The sequence below is a fragment of the Xenopus laevis genome, chromosome 6S (assembly GCF_017654675.1).
Source record: "Xenopus laevis strain J_2021 chromosome 6S, Xenopus_laevis_v10.1, whole genome shotgun sequence".
Classification (NCBI taxonomy): Eukaryota; Metazoa; Chordata; class Amphibia; order Anura; family Pipidae; genus Xenopus; species Xenopus laevis.
Genome location: NC_054382.1, coordinates 2,960,745 through 2,984,091, shown reverse-complemented (window position 1 = coordinate 2,984,091; position 23,347 = coordinate 2,960,745). Strand labels below are relative to the sequence as shown.

General features: G+C 43.2%; 1 protein-coding gene across 1 annotated transcript in view; it reads right to left on the bottom strand.

Annotated features, from left to right (window-relative positions):
* The window catches only part of LOC108719791 (unconventional myosin-Ig), a 93,287-nt gene that overhangs the window by 52,295 nt on the left and 17,645 nt on the right, over positions 1-23,347 (bottom strand). The window contains exons 10-14 of the mRNA XM_041567293.1: positions 19,698-19,812; positions 15,785-15,955; positions 15,549-15,619; positions 10,770-10,844; positions 7,602-7,734 (exon numbers count right to left, since the gene is read on the bottom strand). Of these exons, the coding sequence (XP_041423227.1) occupies positions 7,602-7,734; positions 10,770-10,844; positions 15,549-15,619; positions 15,785-15,955; positions 19,698-19,812 (565 nt within the window). The remainder of the gene's footprint in view (positions 1-7,601; positions 7,735-10,769; positions 10,845-15,548; positions 15,620-15,784; positions 15,956-19,697; positions 19,813-23,347) is intronic.

The window sequence follows — 23,347 nt, the reverse complement described above, 5'->3', positions numbered from 1 at the left end:
TCTACATGATGGCTGATAGGCTGAAAAAGATCGAATTTTTTTTGGGGCTCCCCTTCCTCCCCCCTACATTTCCTTGACTCATGGCAACTTACCTAGACAGTGGGCACATGTGTAGGGCAAAATAAAATTTTTATTGGCAGATTTGAAGGTTTTCTAGGCATTTGTAGTGCAGATACGTGTTCCTCCATTGAAATTTGAATTTCGCGCCGTATGCAAATTAGCCTTCGCTAGCGCAACTTGCTTTATATAGCGAATCAACGCTAGCGCAACTTGCTTTATATAGCGAATCAACGCTAGCGCAACTTGCTTTATATAGCGAATTAACGCTACCCCTGTGCGCAACTTTGCATTTTAGTGAATTTGCGGAGCGCTGGCGAAAATTCGCCTGGCGAAGAGCGGCGAAGTTGCGCCTGCCGCAACTTCGATTCTTAGTGAATTTGCCCCTAAAAGAAATATACAAATACATTTGGATTCCTGTGCATAATAACCTTGGCCAAATAACAGGGTAGCACATAGCAGCTGTGGAATTGTCCCTGCTGGTCGCTTATAGGCTGGCAGGTAATATAATGATGGCTATTTCAGAAAGAGACACCCTGCTTAAGCTGACCATACACTAAAAGATCTGCCAAAGAATGGATCCAAATCTATTCATAAAGAAACAATTTTCCTGTCCGCCCCCAAAATGTGACACTATTGACGCAATAAACCTGCGGGCTTTGCTCCACTTCACTTACGACTGTGTATTTGGTAAATTGTGCCCCAAATCTATTCAGACAGGTTGGGAATGGGCACCATCAATGCACCAGTGCTCCTCACCTTATGGCCAATAAATATGGGGCTGATTTTTGGTCAAATATATGTTGGGCAGGACATCAGGAGGCCTCCATGCAAGGGCTCATAAACTGCCAACTTGGACTCCAATGCGCTGAACCACCATCTTTAATCTGGCAATCAGGGGGCCTCCTTACACAGACTTCTAAGCCTCCTATCCAACTCCAAGGGACAGAGCCATAATATTTATTTGAGCAGGCCATCAGGAGGCTTCCATGCACAGGCTCAAAGCTGCCCACTCAGACTCCGAGGGGTAGAGTCACCATCTTTTATTGGCTCATGTATGACCAGTTTTAGTCCGAGGCAAAACACACCTGTGGTGCAATAGAAGTCAACTGAAATAACGGGGGTGCGGCGGGTGCAATTGCATCAGGGACTGCAGCTCTCACCCCCTGGGTGCATGGCCTGCATCCAGAATGAAATACTAAGAAAGACAAAATGAGTGGCATATGATAGGCTTCAACCACAGCACAGAACCACTCTGTGGAGCACGGGTTAAATTCTGCTCCAGTGCCAACAACTGAACTTGCACATCCTCGTTACATAGTTACATAATTAAATCGGGTTGAAAAAAGACAAAAGTCTATCAAGTTCAACCCCTCGAAATGAAAACCCAGCCCCATACACACACCCCTCCCTACTTTTAATTAAATTCTATATACCCATATCTATACTAACTATAGAGTTTAGTATCACAATAGCCTTTGTATTATGTCTGTCCAAGAAATCATCCAAGTCCCTCTTATAGTCATTAACTGAATCATCACCCGGCAGTGCATTCCCCAACCTCACTGTCCTCACTGTGATGAACCCCCTACTCTGTTCCTTTAAATGAAACTTCTTTTCCTCTAGTCTGAAGGGGAGGCCTCTGGTACGTGATTCTCTTTATGGGTAAAAAGGTCCCCTGCTATTTGTCTATAATGTCCTCTAATGTACTTGTAAAGTCTAATCATGTCCCCTCACAAGCGCCTTTTTTCCAGAGAAAACAACCCCAACCTTGTCAGTCTCCCCTCATAATTTAACTCTTCCCTCCCTCTAACCAGTTTAGTTGCACTTAGTCTCTGCACTCTCTCCAGCTCATTTATATCCCTCTTAATGACTGGAGTCCAAAACTGCCCCCATACTCCAGATGAGGCCTCACCAGGGACCTATAAAGAGACACAATTATGTTTCATCCCTTGAGTTAATGCCCTTTTTTATACAAGAACTTTATTTGCTTTAGTAGCCACAGAATGACACTGCCCAGAATTAGACAACTTGTTATCTACAAAGACCCCAAGATCCTTCTCATTTAAGGAAACTCCCAACACACTGCCATTTAGTGTATAACTTGCATTTATATTATTTTTGCCAAAGTGCATAACCTGCATTTATCAACATTGAACCTCATTTTCCAGTTTGCTGCCCAGTTTCCCAGTTTAGACAAATCACTGTGCAAAGTGGCAGCATCCTGCATGGAACCTATAGTTCTGCACAATTTAGTCTCATCTGCAAAAATAGAAACAGTACTTTCAATGGCCACCTCCAGGTCATTAATAAACAAGTTGAAAAGCAAGGGACCTAGTACAGAGCCCTGCGGTACTCCACTAACAACACTGGTCCAATCAGAAAATGTTCCATTCACTGTGTGTAATCTCTCGTAGAACGCACGAGACAGACCTTGTTCCCTGAGAGCACAGACTGACAATTAATGTCTCGGATTCATAAAGCAGAAAGATGAAAGAGAGAAAGTGTAAATGATTTAGCGCCGTGTTGGCAGGTGTCGCCACTTTGTCCCACTTTCTGGCGTTTAGGAAACCTGCTCCGTTACCCTGTAAAGTGCAACACCGAGAGCGCAGAATAAAACAGGGAAAAGGAAGGAACAACGGAGCCACAAGTACAAAAACAATTAGTTTTAGCCAAATGAGGTGCAATTCACTGGCATAAGTGTATAAATGTGCAGAATGGCAGCTTCATGGACAATGAGGATCAGCTGATTCTATACCGGCTCTAGTGCTCCAACAACAACCCAGAATGTATAGTAAATGTGCAGCTACTTGGGCCCATACAATTATGTTTGTTGTAAAAAACAGAAAACAGGGATTTGATCTCTTCACTTGCAAAGAGCAAACGAACTCCAATAAATGTTTCAAGGGCTGCAGTTACCCAGCAATTGGAAAATTGTTTTTATATTGAAATCACTAAGGTTGGTGCAGGTTTGGGTCAGAAAAAGATCAGGCATTTTCAGCCCTCCTGCACCAGCTAGAAACTTGCTTTGAATGATCTGTTATTTCATGAGGAAAAAGAGCTGAGCTCTCCTGGTAGAAAAGCCCTTTGAGGTATCAGTTGCTCCTCAGCTTTCCCAGTGGTGCGGCTCCATCACAACAGATTTGCTGGCGGCGTTTTGGTTTAAAATGTTTAATGAGCCGGCAGCCAGTTCCTCTCACCTGTGATGACAGATAATCTCAGGAGAAATTGTCAGCAATGGCCGGGAACACATCTTTCCCTTTAGCAACTGGGCTGACAAATCACCTGCCACTAGTTTGTCCTCAGTGACCTTCTGATAATGAGCAGCTCAGGCCTCGGGGAAGAGACACCTATTATGGGGGCAGTTCCACCAGTCGCCTATTTCTTTCATTATAATAACCAGCGTTTGGACTCCTTCCACTCTCTGCCTTCATCTCACTTTGCACATTTGTCTCATAGCAAAATCAGCTTATGATAGGTACTGGGTCTACATGGCTGCCAGTGGGTCCATCTTGCTTCTGCTGATGAATGGTTGGAGGTATTGGCAGTCATGTGAAACTGCAGGAGAGTGTTTGGACAGAAGAACCCTAATGAATTGTGTGCATTTATGGGTGGGTTCATAAATGAGTTCAGGGTCTCGCTACTGAAGAACCTCCTAGCAGGACACCAAACATCTTCATAAAGCTACAGAAGCCCTACTTGACGTGTCCTCCTATGATCCAGCCATCACAATAGACAGACCTTCCACCATTTGGAACCCCATGGTCTGGATACAAAACTACCCTGCATCCAAGATGGCCCCTATGTGGACTGGCAGTCTACGGGAGACTCTGTAGTTCACCTGGTTTTTAAGCAACTAAAACTTTCTCCAAGCCAGGAATTCTAAATTAAGCACCTGCTTTTAGGTCTCTGGGAGCAACATACAAGAGGTTAGCGAACAACATGTCACTCATGAGCCACTGATATAGAACATATAGACTCCCAACCCCCAACTGAATTCAAGGATCCCCCCCTATCTTGCTTGGGGCAATATAACAGGTGCACATTAATGATCAACTAAAGTGGATATTATTAAATAAGGGTTCAATAACAAGTGTGGCACAACAAATCCACATGTCTATTGTTGCCTCCCTGAGCTGAAGGTCTGGGGCTTGAGCACCTGGACCCCCTGATGCTATTGGTGAGTTGACTTTACTGCCGACATTTTTTGTGACACCGGAACGTTTTCCCTTTTTTTTCCTATTCCCTGTTACTCATGTCAAATTCTAGTTCAATAAAAAGTGACATTATTTCTTCAGGCATATTTAATCACCACTCCCCAACCTCCTGGAAATAAAGCCATGTCTGTGAATTTGCGGAGCTGGCGTGATCTCTGGCAGATGTCAGGGTGCCTTGCTGGGTGCACAAGGGAAGATGGAAGAGCTGATAGAGACACATTACACCTCCACGTTGGACGGGCAGCTGTTTCCTATCCATAAATAACAGATTGATGCCTTTCTCCCATTACTGGGTCACATGGGGTTGCACAGACAGATGGACAATTGAATTAAAAGCAGCGTCTAGACACCATGGGCAAGTTCATATTCATTAACCTTTATACGGTTCAAAAGGAAACGCAGAATTGTACTTTGAGTTCATGTAGCGGCAAAGCAGGTTCATGTATCGGGTATTTCATTTATCTGCACCAGCGAAGGAGAAGACAGATCAGAGCCACCATGTTTGGCAAGTTTCTGCTCCCACTGTATTGTCTAATGAGTGGCCTGATTACATACAGCTAATAACAAACTATGTTAGCCAGCGCCCGTGCCACTAGAATGCATAGTGGTGACTTATTTATTTTATTTCTTATCAATTAGGGGGGCTAATAGGCTTAGTGAACTGAGAAGAGTAGGGGAAAGCTCAGTAATGACCCTCTTGACTATATGGAGTGCATGATGGAACAACAGGGCAAGATGATGGTGATAGCAGCACAAGATGCAGACACCAGAATAAAAGTAAAGAAGACAAGATGGTGACAGCAAGACAAGATGGAGAGTAGACAAGATAGTGGTAGTTGGGCAAGATGGAGACACTAGGACAAGATGGCCTAAGAAATATAAAATGGTGACACTAAAGAAAGATGGTTTCGGGAAAACAAGATGGCAACAATAGGCAAGACAGAGACAGCAGGACAAGATGGAGACTGTAAAACAAGATGGAGTTACTAGAGCAAGATGGAGTAAGAAAAAATAGTGACAGTAGGGCAAGACCCACAGGGGAACAATAAGGAGACCGTAGGGCAAAATAGAGACATCAGGGCAAGATGAGAACAAGATGTCTCTATGATGGGTAAGAAGAGAAACCGGGACTTCTAAGATTGGAGAGTTTTTCATGATCACCAATGTACAGATATCTGGCCTATGTCACTTGGTTCTGGACCCCAGTCTACTATTTGAGCAGCTAAGTACTTTGTTAGTAACAAAGTGGGGATTGTGATCCCTATTTGTAATATCTGGGACCTTGATCATCCCACTGGGAGTTGCTAAATGTCACTGAGAACAAACTTCTAGTGCTGGAATCCATATGGCACTGACCTTAACCAAGGTCACCAATGGTGAAGATGACTGACCCCACAATAAACCTTTTTCTGGGCCTCGACAGACATTCGGCTTGGCACACATACAATCCTAGGCCCCAGAGCTGTCATTGTTACACCCTTGATGGCCATCTTTTGTGAGCGGATCTACCCTTTCATTGGGCAGCCTCTCCCAGATGCCCAGTCTTCCTTGCAGTGGAAACGGAGTGAAGAACAGTTGGAATCAGGAGCAATGCTAGTGCCAGTTCATTAGTTTAGCTCAAGCAATCATATGCTTTGACATCAGGGTGTCTGGAACCCACCACATCTACAACATCAAGGATCATCCTTGTGGCATTATGGGCCCCCTGTGACACCAATGAATGAAGCGGACTTGGGTCTACAGGGCCTACTGGTTTTTCTTGGTGTCCTACAAGCCCCAGTCTGACTCAGATATGCTGGTTTGGACTATTCTACCTGCAGCAGATCAATAAAAGCTGCATTCACTGCTGATTGAAGACTGTGGAACAGGGAAATCATCATTAGGTTTAGTAGGTTTAGAGCAAATGTGTAGGTTGCTAATCAACCTCTCTTGTGCCGTGGGCTAATTATATCCCAAACTCTGTGCAGTTCTCTTAATAACCCCCAATAACCATCCTACTGCCACTCCCAGAATCCCTTGCACACATCCGATATGAAAGGAGACTGACAACAGTGCTAATAATGGCCACTGGTTATTTATAGGGCACCGAGTACTTTCCATATACGCAGGCCAGCGCTGGCCATGAAGGGGTTAAAAACGACGGTGGTTCAGCTCGTGTCTCTCTGTTGCCATGGCAGCGAGTGTCCCCCGAGTGAGTCCTTCCTTGCTGCTGATTCTGGAGCCGTCAGTCTGTCCCACCAGATGATTAAGCCAAAAGATGGGCAAATCCCTGCGCTTCCCCCTTTCATTGGCAGAATGGCAGAAATAAGACGGGCAGCGTTATAAAGGCCTGCTGCTGACTGCAACGGAGAGGGATAAACGGCGCTCTTTATGGCGGTATTAAAGGAATTGTTCAGTATAAAAATAAAAACTGGGTAAATAGACAGGCTGTGCAAAATAAATAATGTTTCTAATAATGTTTCAGCTCTTTTGCTTTCCACTGATTGGTTACCAGGCAGTAACCAATCAGTGACTTGAGGGGAGGCCACATGGGACATATCTGTTGGTTTTGAGTCTAAACTGAATGCTGAGGATCAATTACAAACTCACTGAACAGTTATGTCCCATGTGGCTCCCCTTATAGTCACTGACTAACTCAGAGTTAGAGAGCTGAAAAGCAGGAAGTAGTGTTCTGGCTATTATGTTACACATCCACTCACTCCAGCCTTTATACATTACATTTTTGCCTCACTAACTATATTAGATACATTTTTTATTTTGCAAAGCCTATTTATTTACCCAGTTTTTATTTTTACACTGAACTGTTCCTTTGAAGCACCTTAGCCTTGGGCTGTCACGGGAGCTGGGAGTTGGGTTGTAGTAGAGGGTCGGTAATAACAAAACTGTATGCAACAATAATCATATCACATTATATATATATGTATTCTATATAATGAATGCATTAATGATAAAACAAGTGCACATTGACACTGGTGTAACTAGATGTTACTGGGCCCCACAGCAAAATCAATTTAGGGCCTCAAAACATTGTGTTAAGTTATAAGATATATTGAAAATGCTCAATAATTAGGACCTCACTGGGGCCCCTACACTCCTGGGACCCCCTGCAACTCTACGGGCTGCTTTGGTGCAGTTGCAGGGGAGACATTTATGACCTAAATCCCTAAGAAAATACCTTCTCTGACCCAATAACCCTGTATCCAGCTGCTATTTGAGGTCCCATCAGCTTCTACTCTGGGCTTGATCCCTTGGGGAAATATTATCTCTTCTCTAAAGTAAAGCCAGGCCCAGGTTCTGTTCTCAGTTGCTGGTCCCACGGGCTCTTACCTTGCAGGCCAGATTGTCCACCAAGCAGATCATGGAGTTCTTGAAGAGGGTGGCGGCTGTCAGCGGGCGCTTGGTGACCTCACTGATGCTTAGCTGTCCGTCCGGCCACATGTCTGTCAGTACTGGATCTTTGCTGAATGGGAGATGGATTGAGAGTGAGCGAGGGGCACAATCACACACTCACCCCCCCCCCCACCAGGGAAATCGCCTAAAGCACAAACCACTAAGGTGCCTCAGTCAGACCCACACATCCCCGACTGCTCAGTGACTGCAACAATATACTTTCTCTAGGTAGTTTCCATTATTTGTTATGAAGCAGCTAACTGCTGGCAGTTAGAGATAAGTGTCAGTTCCATATCGCTCAGTTTATGCTGCTGGCGCCCTGTAGCGACGTGAAGGATAAATATATGGGCAGCTGTCCAGCGGCAGTGGTAAATAATGCTGTTCTATCATTTAACTCCCACAAATGTCCCACCTTCCTTGCTCTAAGTAACCAGAGCCCCTATCAGCAGGTTTCCTTCCAGTTAAAGAGCTTTTTGCAGATCTAAAGGTTATCACTGGATAGGAATGTGTATATGTTCTGGGCAAGTATGATCCCATTCAGGCCTGGACTGAGAATTAAAATAGGCCGTGGCATTTCAAGTACACAGAGGCCCAAACAGCCCCACCAGCCCACAAAATAGTGACTATCTATGGCACCTTATAGCAGCCCCTCTGGCATTTGCCAGAACCCACAGATTGCCAGTCCGGGCCTGATCCCATTATATATGGTCATTCATGCAGTGTGTAATGGCAGCAGGATTGTATAGGATTAAGAATCTAAATATGGATATATATATAGAGCAGTATGAAGTGTAGCCACTAGATGGAGCATGTGAGCTAACCCTTTAAGGACAGAGACACACAATGCTTTTTCGGGAGATTAGTCATCGACAAATCGCTTCTGTAATCTCACCAAATTGCCTTCCCACCGGCTAGAATGTAAATCGGCGGTGGGATGGCACTCAAACCGCTTCATTTTGCGAAGTTGCCTGTCAAGGAAATTTTGGGAGACTTCGGAAAGCCGAAGCAATCCTAGTGCCATCCCGCCGGTGATTTATATTCTAGCCGACGGGAAGGCAGTTTGGGGAGATTCATCGCCCGAAAAAGAAGTGATTTGTCGCTGGGCGACTAATCTCTCGAAATAGCAGTGTGTGTCTCTGCCCTAAATGTAAACTATAACCCCAAAATAAATACTTGGGCAACAGATAGTTTATATCAAATTAAATGACATATTAAAGAATCTTATCAAACTGGAATATATATTTAAACATCTCTTGCCTTGAATCACCATTTTGTGACGGTCTGTGTGCTGCCTCAGAGATCACCTGACCAGAAATACTGCAGCTCTAACTGTAACAGGAAGAGATCACCTGACCAGAAATACTGCAGCTCTAACTGTAACAGGAAGAGATCACCTGACCAGAAATACTGCAGCTCTAACTGTAACAGGAAGAGATCACCTGACCAGAAATACTGCAGCTCTAACTGTAACAGGAAGAGATCACCTGACCAGAAATACTGCAGCTCTAACTGTAACAGGAAGAGATCACCTGACCAGAAATACTGCAGCTCTAACTGTAACAGGAAGAGATCACCTGACCAGAAATACTACAGCTCTAACTGTAACAGGAAGAGATCACCTGACCAGAAATACTGCAGCTCTAACTGTAACAGGAAGAGATCACCTGACCAGAAATACTGCAGCTCTAACTGTAACAGAAAGAGATCACCTGACCAGAAATACTGCAGCTCTAACTGTAACAGGAAGAGATCACCTGACCAGAAATACTGCAGCTCTAACTGTAACAGGAAGAGATCACCTGACCAGAAATACTGCAGCTCTCACTGTAACAGGAAGAAGTGTGGAAGCAAAACACAGAACTGTTATTTGGCTCATGTGACCTAACATGTATGGTATGTTTGCGTGCACCGTGAATCGTAGGCTCTGAGGGGGCGGCCCTTATTTTTTAAAATGGCAGTTTTCTATTTATGATAACCCAATGGCACATACTACTAGAAAAGTATATTAATATGAATATGGTTTATTTACATGAAGCAGGGTTTTACATATGAGCTGTTTTATGCAATATCATTTTATAGAGATCTCCATTGTTTGGGGGGTATAGTTTTCCTTTAACTGCAATATAAGAGACCATTGCTGCCTCTCCTGCAGAAAGGGAAATAGTGGAAGAGAAGGGGAGAGAAAAGGAGACTAAGGGAAAGAGGAGAAGGGCAGAATTAAATTGGGCTGGATTAAACGTATCCGTAGTGTAAGTGACCCAGTGTAGGGCTGAGGTGTTGCTATAAAGAGCGGGTGCTGAGATCCTCATTTGCCTAAATATGATTGACAGCTGAGCTCTGGCTCCTTTTCCTTCTCATTTCTCACATTTCATAAATTCTTTGTTGCTCAGATGATGCAAATGACAGGCCGACGCTTATACGACTCCCACCCGCAACTCTCTCCCTTTATCTGGCGCCCAAAGCTTTCTAATTGGGCACGGCTACAGCTTGCAAATGCCACAGGTCACAGAGCTGACACTCAGAGGCACACGCAGCGGCTTAATGATAGCGGCTCGTCAGCGGAATGCAAATTAATGGGGGTGAGGGAGACTGTGGGATGGAGGGAACCGTTTAATGAAGTGGTGATAAAATATATAATCTGGGATAATTCTCCCCTTGGCATTTAAGCCTCTGATGAGCGGCAGTGCCATGGCCTCACATGGCCTCGTTTATCCAGAGCTCTTTGTCTTTTTGTTATTTGTCATATAGAATACTTTCCTTCCTGGCTGGGCATATGTTCATCAATATTATGCTGTAGACAACAACGAGATGTATGTTATTTAAGCACATTATCAAGGGAACTTTGCAACAGGGAAGGAGATGTCACAATCAGGAGAGGAAGGGGTTCTGTACTGTAAGGGCAGTCACTTGATTAAGCCCCTTGATTTAAGGCCTCAATATGTTTTGTCAAAGCTCTTGTGGACCCAGGTGTGATTGCACCCCCAGTAGTTACACCACTTGTTATCCCTATTTGCAACCAATCAGAAAGAGCCATGATGTATAGCCCCCACGCTATTGGCTGTCCTTGTACCATGCAGCCAGACCTTCCCTGCGGTGTTTTCTCACCTGTTATACATCAGCCGCTTGAAGTCTTGGAATAATGTGTCTTTGTTCTTGTCTAAAAATCCTTCCACTGAATAACTGAGAGGGAGGAATATAAAATAGATTTAAATTAAAGGAGGAAACACTACAGATCCTGCAACCTTTGCATAATGACAAAAACATTTTAAAAGCGATACAAAGGTTAAAAGCTGTGCAGCATATGATTGGCTCCTTAGGGTTATTTCCCCTTGATGGTGCAGGTGTTAGAGCAATTGATTCAATGCAGAACATCACCTTTCCTCTTAATTGCTGCTCTATATTAATCTATACACGCTTCATTCTGCAAAGTTGCCTCACAAGGAAACTTTGGGAGACTTCAGAAAGCCAAAGCAATCCGAGTGCCATCCCGCCGGTGATTTATATTCTAGCCGGCGGGAAGGCAGTTTGGGAAGATTCATCGCCTGAAAAAGAAGCAATTTGTTCGCTGGGCGACTAATCTCTCAAAATAGCAGTGTGTGTCTCTGCCCTAAAGGTAAACTATACCCCCAAAATAAATACTTGGGCAACAGATATCAAATTAAGTGACATATTAAAGAATCTTATCAAACTGGAATATACATTTAAGTAAATATTGCCCTTTTACATCTCTTGCCTTGAACCACCATTTCATGATGGTCTGTGTGCTGCCTCAGAGATCACCTGACCAGAAATACTGCAGCTCTAACTGTAACAGGAAGAGATCACCTGACCAGAAATACTGCAGCTCTAACTGTAACTGGAAGAGATCACCTGACCAGAAATACTGCAGCTCTAACTGTAACAGGAAGAGATCACCTGACCAGAAATACTGCAGCTGTAACAGGAAGAGATCACATGACCATAAATACTGCAGCTCTAACTATAACAGGAAGAGATCACCTGACCAGAAATACTGCAGCTCTAACTGTAACAGGAAGAGATCACCTGACCAAAATACTACAGCTCTAACTGTAACAGAAGAGATACTACCAAACTGCAGCTCTAACTGTAACAGGAAGAGATCACCTGACCAGAAATACTGCAGCTCTAACTGTAACAGGAAGAGATCACCTGACCAGAAATACTGCAGCTCTAACTGTAACAGGAAGAGATCACCTGACCAGAAATACTGCAGCTCTAACTGTAACAAGAAGAGATCACCTAACCAGAAATACTGCAGCTCTAACTGTAACAGGAAGAGATCACCTGACCAGAAATACTGCAGCTCTAACTGTAACAGGAAGAGATCACCTGACCAGAAATACTGCAGCTCTAACTGTAACAGGAAGAGATCACCTGACCAGAAATACTGCAGCTCTAACTGTAACAGGAAGAGATCACCTGACCAGAAATACTGCAGCTCTAACTGTAACAGGAAGAGATCACCTGACCAGAAATACTGCAGCTCTAACTGTAACAGGAAGAGATCACCTGACCAGAAATACTGCAGCTCTAACTGTAACAGGAAGAGATCACCTGACCAGAAATACTGCAGCTCTAACTATAACAGGAAGAGATCACCTGACCAGAAATACTGCAGCTCTAACTGTAACAGGAAGAGATCACCTGACCAGAAATACTGCAGCTCTAACTGTAACAGGAAGAGATCACCTGACCAGAAATACTGCAGCTCTAACTGTAACAGGAAGAGATCACCTGACCAGAAATACTGCAGCTCTAACTGTAACAAGAAGAGATCACCTAACCAAGGAAATACTGCAGCTCTAACTGTAACAGGAAGAGATCACCTGACCAGAAATACTGCAGCTCTAACTGTAACAGGAAGAGATCACCTGACCAGAAATACTGCAGCTCTAACTGTAACAGGAAGAGATCACCTGACCAGAAATACTGCAGCTCTAACTGTAACAGGAAGAGATCACCTGACCAGAAATACTGCAGCTCTAACTGTAACAGGAAGAGATCACCTGACCAGAAATACTGCAGCTCTAACTGTAACAGGAAGAGATCACCTGACCAGAAATACTGCAGCTCTAACTGTAACAGGAAGAGATCACCTGACCAGAAATACTGCAGCTCTAACTGTAACAGGAAGAGATCACCTGACCAGAAATACTGCAGCTCTAACTGTAACAGGAAGAGATCACCTGACCAGAAATACTGCAGCTCTAACTGTAACAGGAAGAGATCACCTGACCAGAAATACTGCAGCTCTAACTGTAACAGGAAGAGATCACCTGACCAGAAATACTGCAGCTCTAACTGTAACAGGAAGAGATCACCTGACCAGAAATACTGCAGCTCTAACTGTAACAGGAAGAGATCACCTGACCAGAAATACTGCAGCTCTAACTGTAACAGGAAGAGATCACCTGACCAGAAATACTGCAGCTCTCACTGTAACAGGAAGAGATCACCTGACCAGAAATACTGCAGCTCTAACTGTAACAGGAAGAGATCACCTGACCAGAAATACTGCAGCTCTAACTGTAACAGGAAGAGATCACCTGACCAGAAATACTGCAGCTCCAACTGTAACAGGAAGAGATCACCTGACCAGAAATACTGCATTCCAGAATGTCTTTCTCCCATAGACTCCATTTTATCCAAATAATACAAATTTTTAAAAATGATTTCCTTTTTCTGTGTAATAATAAAACAGTCGCTTGTACTTGATCCGAACTAAGATATATTTAATCCTTATTGGAAGCAAAACCAGCCTATTGGGTTTATTTAATGTTTACATCATTTTCTAGTAGACTTAAGGTATGAAGATCCAAATTAAGGAAAGATCAGTTATCCGGAAAACCCCAGGCCCTGAGCATTCTGGATAACAGGTCACATACTGTATCAGCAGGGCTCCTTGCAATGGCCTAACCCCACAGCTAGATGGCAGTCAGGAGCAATATTCCCATCACAGCAGATCCCGGCTGCTTATCTTCAAGTCACAGGCTGGGATCATCAGAAAGCAAGGAGCACAATAAGGCACACGGAGCTTCAAGTATCGGGGGCTTTCTCTAGTCCGGGGACTGATAGGCTTTTCTAAACCTGCTTCATCGGCATCTCAGCCCCGAGAAAGGTGCCATCTGCTTATCAGGCAGCGGCGGATATAATAAATCACGTTATAGTGTAAAGCCATAAATCACAGAGGGAATTAATGTGACCCATGTAAAGCCCAAATGTGTGACAGATGTCCCAATTCACACGGGTGACAGTAATCCCTTTAGTGAGAGGCCCAATGCTGCGGCGGCTACCAGCCTTCCCGCATTTCCTCTGGTCACTAAGAGGATAACTGGCCAACATCCCAGAAGCCTCTGCAAATGATTCTCCTGATACCAGTAAATCCACAGCAAGAGCTTCTTTATGTTTCATTCAGCAGTTATTGCAGATCATTGCCACGAGCCAGAGCTAATTGCTGTGTGACTGCTGTATTAGGCACAACCTGAGCTGCTAGTCAAGAAGTTTTGTACTTCGCCACTAGATGGAGCACGTAGTGAAAAGTAACAAGAGACAGATCTCTTCTAAAATCCTTGCCAAATGACATTGCTGCAAAGGCTTCAGATACCACTAGAACCAGACCCTTCTGGACAAACTACAATGCAAACGGGTAGATTATATCCGTAAGCATCTTAAAGGGATACTGACATGGGAAAACATGTTTTTTTTTTATCAGTTAATAGTGCTGCTCCAGCAAAATTCTGTACTGAAATCCATTTCTCAAAAGAGCAAACAGATTTTTTTTATATTCAATTTTGAAATCTGACATGGGGCTAGACATATTGTCAGTTTCCCAGCTGACCCAGTCATGTGACTTGTGCTCTGATAAACTTCAGTCACTCTTTACTGCTGTACTGTAAGTTGGAGTGATATCACCCCCCTCCCTTTCCCCCCAGCAGCCAAACAAAAGAACAAAGGGAAGGTAACCAGATAACAGCTCCCTAACACAAGATAACAGCTGCCTGGTAGATCTAAGAACAGCACTCAATAGTAAAATCCAGGTCCCACTGAGACACATTCAGTTACATTGAGTAGGAGAAACAACAGCCTGCCAGAAAGCAGTTCCATCCTAAAGTGCTGGCTCTTTCTGAAGTCACATGACCAGGCTAAATGAGCTGAGATGCACCTACACACCAATATTACAACTAAATACACTTGCTGGTTCAGGAGTGACATTTTATATTGTAGAGTGAATTATTTGCAGTGTAAACAGTGTCATTTAGAAATAAAAACGACATAATAAAAATCATGACAGAATCCCTTTAAAGTCCGAATGTGAACTGGAGGAGTCGAAAATAGGTAATAGAGGCCTAGTGGCTATGTTTAAAGAAAAGAAAGAGGCTGCTCTGATGTTCTTCTGCTTAGGAAAGATGTGAGAAAGGTTTCTAATTTTATTCCTAAGCAGAAGAACATCAGCCTCTTTCTTTCTCCTGACAACTTCCTTGACTACTTGCTGGTCAGACTGGTGGGAAACTGACCAGCAGGTGGCGCTGTTGTAACACAATTCATTCATATTAACAGTACATGTATCCCTTAATATCTTGGAATTAAAAATAAATAAATAATGAATGTACATTACAAAAGTGCTTAGAATAGCCCCCTCATCAATTTTACATTCACTTATTTTAAAGGTTTACTTATCCTTTAAGGCAGGCTACTTCCTTGGCAAGACACCCTCCCTCAAAAGAAGCAAGCTTCTGAGAGCAGAAGGTATTTACTCAGTTTTTCGATCCCCATCAAACTTGCATAGAAGAAACTCCTCCTTATCAATGAGCCTAAGACACAGTAACATTAAGCAATGGCAGAACCAAGAGGATTTACACTTACGTGACAAAGCCGGCGTAATGCTTGATCCGGAAGTCACGGTTGAATGCCAAGGATTTGTCTGTATGTGACAGCTGGATGGGAGAAGACATTAGACATGATGAGTTAATGGGAACGTTACAAAGACCAGTAGTTGATTCCTCACTGGCACTTACTACAACTTATTGTGTTTCTCCAAGTGACTTAGACACACATGGTGCCCCTGAGGCTTTGCACAATGATTGTTCTTAGCAACACACCTTTCTGCTGGTATAATGGGGGTGTTTGCACAACTTGGTGTTCATTGATTCCAGGAATATGGTGTCGGTGACCCCCCCCACTGTCAGACATGCTTCGTCCAGGATGGAGATGATCCCCTTGTGCGGCTGTTCCACCAAGTCCACGATGATCTGGTTGTTGAAGTAGTCGATCTGTGGAACAGCCGGAGTGAATGAGCAGAGGACATGAGAGGCCAATAATCATATCTAATCATATAGTCTCAATGGGTAATGAAACCTGCCTGCAGCTACACTCACCTGTATTCTCTTTATACATAGACCAACAACAATGAATTTACTACAACAAACAGGAGAGCATTTTATTCATGACGTTTGTTCTGCATTGTCTTTCTGGGGCAATAAACATGGAAATTGACCTTGTATGTATACTACCCTGTGTTCTGGGGGAATTATCATATTATAATATATATATAGAATTTTATATATATATTTATATATATATATATATATATATATATATATATATATATATATATATATATTACCATATGTTCTGGGGGCATTATATATGGAATTGATACTGTATTTATACTACCATTTGTTCCGGGGCATTATATATGCCATTGTTACTGTACATATACTACCATGTGTTCTGGGGATATTTTATATGGAATTCGTTCTGTATTTATACTACCAAGTGTTCTGTGTGTATTATATATAGAATTTGTAACATATATATATATATATATATTACCATATGTTCTGGGGGTATTATATATGGAATTGGCGCTGTATTTATACTATCATGTGTTTCGGGGGATTACATGGAATTGGTACTGTGTATATATTGCCATGTGTTCTGGGATATTATATATGGAATTCGTTCTGTATTTATGCTACCATGTGTACACAACAGAGATGGGACTATAACTCCCTGCCCATGTGACCCCCAACTGCTCAATTGTAAATAAATACTTCAAATATGTAAAAGGCAATATTTATTATTCAACACTATGCCATGTATCAAATTAAAACCAATTAAAACCAAACTAAGCAGCGCTGCATGTACAAAGGGATCCCTTGTAATAATCTCTAAATGTATCACAGCATAAATAGCAATTAATATGCTGTAATATGAAAGTGGCGTATCCGGAACCAAACCGTAGCGCTCCAATCTTATGCCACAATCTCAATCTGTTGAGAGAGTAAACAGTCCCAGACCATCCGGTATTAATGTTCAATTGGTTGTGGCCAAAGCGTAATACTGAAATGTCCCCAGGTCTAAAATGTGCCAAAGTCGCCAAATATATGTGAGGCACCCCTCCAGCGTAAATCTCCTCAAGATATCGGTGTATTAACCCCGTTAAGTGTTAAGGGGGGGGGATGCCGTGTTAACCGGAACCTTCACGAAGCACCCAATCAGGTGTGGGTGGATGCAGATGTTTGGAATAACCAAAGGACGCCTAAGTGGGGTGTCTGCAGATATTGATATCTCCCAGCGTGACCCACTCAATAGATGTAAAAATATTACCGACCATGCGGAAGTCCGAGAGCGGTCCCACTATGAGTCCTTAAAGGGATACTGTCATGGGAAAAAAAAAAAAATTCAAAATGAATCAGTTAATAGTGCTGCTCTATCAGAATTCTGCACTGAAATTCATTTCTCAAAAGAGCAAACAGATTTTTTTATATTCAATTTTGAAATCTGACATGGGGCTAGACATATTGTCAATTTCCCAGCTTCCCCCAGTCATGTGACTTGTGCTCTGATAAAATTCAATCACTCTTTACTGCTGTACTACAAGTTGGAGTGATATCACCCCCCTCCCTTTTTCCTCCCAGCAGCCAAACAAAAGAACAATGGGATGGTAACGAGATATCAGCTCCCTAACACAAGATAACAGCTGCCTGGTAGATCTAAGAACAACACTCAATAGTAAAAACCCATGTCCCACTGAGACACATTCAGTTACATTGAGAACAGCAGCCTGCCAGAAAGCATTTCTCTCCTAAAGTGCAGGCACAAGTCACATGACTGGGGGCAGCTGGGAAATTGACAAAATGTCTAGCCCCATGTCAGATTTCAAAATTGAATATAAAAAAATCTGTTTGCTCTTTTGAGAAATGGATTTCAGTGCAGAATTCTGCTGGAGTAGCACTATTAACTGATGTGTTTTGAAAAAAACATGTTTTCCGATGACAGGATCCCTTTAAGATGACGTGTAGTAACGTCTCCACTGCGATTCCGTGGTGAACGGTATGCGGCAGTCCTGGCACTTTAGACCTGTATGAAGGGATCCTCACTTGCTCAGCGCACGCTGCACCTCGACAGCCATTTCGCCACGAGCGTGGCTTTGTCAAGACGGTGCTTCGTGAAGGTTCCGGTTAACACGGCATCCCCCCCCTTAACACTTAACGGGGTTAATACACCGATATCTTGAGGAGATTTACGCTGGAGGGGTGCCTCACATATATTTGGCGACTTTGGCACATTTTAGACCTGGGGACATTTCAGTATTACGCTTTGGCCACAACCAATTGAACATTAATACCGGATGGTCTGGGACTGTTTACTCTCTCAACAGATTGAGATTGTGGCATAAGATTGGAGCGCTACGGTTTGGTTCCGGATACGCCACTTTCATATTACAGCATATTAATTGCTATTTATGCTGTGATACATTTAGAGATTATTACAAGGGATCCCTTTGTACATGCAGCGCTGCTTAGTTTGGTTTTAATTGGTTTTAATTTGATACATGGCATAGTGTTGAATAATAAATATTTCCTTTTACATATTTGAAGTATTTATTTACAATTGAGCAGTTGGGGGTCACATGGGCAGGGAGTTATAGTCCCATCTCTGTTGTGTATATATGTTAAATTGTTGGAGGACACCCCAGCCCATCTGCCCCCATATACATTAGCATTATTGCATTTTGGTGCCCACACTGCACTTATAGTTTGTTGGTGTTGTTCATATGCTACCATGTGTTCTGGGGATATTATATATGGAATTCGTTCTTTATTTATACTACCATGTGTTCTGGGGATATTATATATGGAATTCGTCCTTTATTTATACTACCATGTGTTCTGGGGATATTATATATTGAATTGGCACTGTATTTATACTACCATGTGTTCTGGGGATATTATATATTGAATTGGCACTGTATTTATACTATCATGTGTTTCGGGGGATTAAATTGAATTGGTACTGTATATATATTGCCATGTGTTCTGGGGACATTATATATGGAATTGTTACTGTGTTTACACTGTCATGTGTGTGTGGGGGGGAATTACATATGGAATTAGCACTGTATGTTCCTGCCACGTGTTCTAAAAGGTATTGAACTGGCACTGTACATATCGTGTTGTGTTCTGGGGCATTATACATGGAACTGGCCCTGTGATACTGTGAATGAATCTATGTAGGAAATTAATTTAGAGATCACCTTCCACCTAAGGTCCCTGCCTGCCAGACTCCCTGGTTGAGTATGAACCAAACTCAGCTGTCCGGAGGGGGTGCCATTAATCTATAGAAAGTTGTGAGGGCAAGGGTTCCACCTACTGGTTAGTACAGAGCATTGCAACAAATTACAACAGGCATTATGACACCTTCCATGAGCAGTAAGATAAATACAGTGTATATCCCCTTTAATTCTTTGTGTTCTGCATGTTCACACCATGTGTTTACTGGAAGCCATGTGATGTGGCACAGACCAAAGGGAGATCCAGAAATATTTAATATTTATATGTGAGATGATGGACTGAGTTTGCTTTACATCAGACAAGCCCAATCTGTGGTGCTCGTTACACTAAAACTCCCAACATCCTCCCACGAGCCGGGGGTGCAGGTTGGATGCTGGTGTTTTGCAGGGGGTTATCCTGTATATTTGGTTACATACTGGCAGAACATGGAACTTACGTGTTGCCACTCGATGCCCTCCCGCTGGTACTCGTCCTGCTCCTGCCGCAGAATCAGCTCAATAAACAGCTGCTGCAGCTTCTCATTGCAGTAATTAATGCAGAATTGCTCAAAGCTACAACGAAACCCAAAAGAATCATTGTTAGAATTTCCAGTGGCAGGTGCATCAGGCTGCAGTAAAGCAATGGATTCTGCATTTGCAGGTGCATCAATGGGCAATAACAATGGATTCTGCTTTTGCAGGTGCATCAAGGTACAGTAAAGCAATGGATTCTGCATTTGCAGGTGCATCAAGGTGCAGTAAATCAATGGATTCTGCATTTGCAGGTGCATCAATGAGCAATAACAATGGATTCTGCATTTGCAGGTGCATCAGGCTGCAGTAAAGCAATGGATTCTGCTTTTGCAGGTGCATCAAGGTGCAGTAAAGCAATGGATTCTGCTTTTGCAGGTGCATCAAGGTGCTGTAAAGCAATGAATTCTGTGTTTGCAGGTGCATCAGGGTGCAGTAAAGCAATGGGTTCTGCATTTGCAGGTGCATCAATGGGCAATAACAATGGATTCTGCATTTGCAGGGGCACCAGGCTGCAGTAGTCCAGTACCACTGATCCAGTATATGGGCCTTGCACCATTCAGTTCTGCTGATCCTACAGAGAGGCTGATATCAAGAGCACTTGGGCAGACTGAGAGCCACCGGCAACCAATCCTTTACTGATTTATGGATCCTCTGCACTGGATGGGCCACTGTAGCCCGTCTCTTGCACTTATTTTCCAGGGAGCACATTTTATAATTGACAAGACATGAATAATCACTGACTGATTCACTGATCTACCCCAGTCAGTGTATAGGAGCTGCCCATGGTGCTGAATATCATCCAACTACATTTAACTCTCAACAGCTTTAACCTGGTGTTACCTGAAAGGGTTACACAACCCATCAAATCCATTATCCCACTGTTACTATAGGCACCATCTCTCCCTACTATACCTGCTATCCCACAGTCACACTCCCTTCCCAGAGACTATTATCCACTGTTACTATAGACACCATCTCTCCCTCCTATACCTGCTATCCCACAGTCGCACTCCCTTCCCAGAGACTATTATCCACTGTTACTATAGGCACCATCTCTCCCTACTATACCTGTTATCCCACAGTCACACTCCCTTCCCAGAGACTATTATCCACTGTTACTATAGACACATCTCTCCCTACTATACCTGCTATCCCACAGTCACACTCCCTTCCCAGAGACTATTATCCACTGTTACTATAGACACCATCTCTCCCTCCTATACCTGCTATCCCACAGTCACACTCCCTTCCCAGAGACTATTATCCACTGTTACTATAGGCACCATCTCTCTCTCTACTATACCTGCTATCTCACAGTCACACTCCCTTCCCAGAGACTATTATCCACTGTTACTATAGACACCATCTCTCCCTACTATACCTGCTATCCCACAGTCACACTCCCTTCCCAGAGACTATTATCCACTGTTACTATAAACACCATCTCTCCCTACTATACCTGCTATCCCACAGTCACACTCCCTTCCCAGAGACTATTATCCACTGTTACTATAGGCACTATCTCTCCCTACTATACCTGCTATCCCACAGTCACACTCCCTTCCCAGAGACTATTATCCACTGTTACTATAGACACCATCTCTCTCTACTATACCTGCTATCCCACAGTCACACTCCCTTCCCAGAGACTATTATCCCACTGTTACTATAGACACCATCTCTCCCTACTATACCTGCTATCCCACAGTCACACTCCCTTCCCAGAGACTATTATCCACTGTTACTATAGGCACCATCTCTCCCTACTATACCTGCTATCCCACAGTCACACTCCCTTCCCAGAGACTATTATCCACTGTTACTATAGACACCATCTCTCCCTACTATACCTGCTATCCCACAGTCACACTCCCTTCCCAGAGACTATTATCCACTGTTACTATAGACACCATCTCTCCCTACTATACCTGCTATCCCACAGTCACACTCCCTTCCCAGAGACTATTATCCTCCCTTCAGCTCTTATCATATAAATAACATTGAGGCAATGGGATGTGAATTAGCATTAGTTGATATAATAGGAAGGCCTGTCCCTTAGTTAATATTGCTAAGTCTTTCCTACCTACACAGCTTAGTGCACTATTTCCAGGCCAGTCCTGGAGGCTTTGGTCCCTATAGAGTTAAATGGCTACTGCTCTCTGGTAGGATGAATGGGATTGAGGGAACACGTGTGTGACTTGCACAATAACACAGATCCCACGTGCAGCACAATAAACACAATTACTCTTCCCCCACTGCCTCTGTTTCTCCCCAGTAACATCCTGACTGTGAGGAGAAGGGACATGAAATATTGTCATTCACTTACTCACACTCTCACATCCCCTGCTGCACTGCTGGTCCTGACTCTTAAGCTTTCCAATCAATCACATGTATGATGCATCTCAATCACATGTATGATGCATCTCAATCACATGTATGATGCATCTCAATCACATGTATGATGCATCTCAATCACATGTATGATGCATCTCAATCACATGTATGATGCATCTCAATCACATGTATGATGCATCTCAATCACATGTATGATGCATCTCAATCACATGTATGATGTATCTCAATCACATGTATGATGCATCTCAATCACATGTATGATGCATCTCAATCATATGTATGATGCATCTCAATCACATGTATGATGCATCTCAATCACATGTATGATGCATCTCAATCACTTGAAGCCCTAAAGGAGCTCTTGCAGCCATACATGCAGCCATTGTAGCCCTTCCCAAGAGCAGACAGATAGAAACACAATAATTTCCACTGCTAATAATATATCATGGGGGGCTGTAACAAGGGCAGCGCCTGACCCTAATTTTAATCTAGTCCTGATGATCTGATTGGAGACAGGTAAGCCTAGGCCTATTTTCATTGGTCAAGAGCTGAGACTGATTTTCTGACAGGCTATTGGTTACTTTACCCTATGGAAGCTCTCATGCTCTGATTGGTTGGTCAAGTCCTGTAAATTACTATGGTTTCACTATTGGCTGAAGATTTTAAAAATTCAAATTCTCTGATTGGTTACAGGTATTTCTAGCCCTATTCACTAGAGATGTGTGGGCCAACCCAAAGCCTGCGGGATCTGACTTCTGCACAAAGTTTGCGGGATTTTCTAGTGCTCCACTTCTGCCTGGATGCGCTCCTTTTAATATACTCACACCAGTGCGCCCCGCCCCCCTCTCATGATGTCACAGTAGGGTATATAGGAGTATGTAGCGGGTTAGGGTTGGGTGCATGTTCTCTAGGGTTGGGTGCAGGTCGAGTTTTTCTTTACCCGCACATCCCTATTACCCACAATCCTGGCTAGACCCAGGCAAAAGCTTAAAGGGGTGGTTCACCGTCACATTAACTTTTAGTATGTTATAGGGTTACTAATCCTAAGCAACTTTTCCATTGGTCTTCATTATTTATTTTTTATTGTTTTTGAATTATTTGCCTTCTTCTTGTGGCGCTTGCAAATTCGGGGTCACTGACCCCATCTAATAAACCAAAAGCTCTGTAAGGCTACACATTTATTGTTATTGCTACTTTTCATTTAGACCCTCTCCTATTC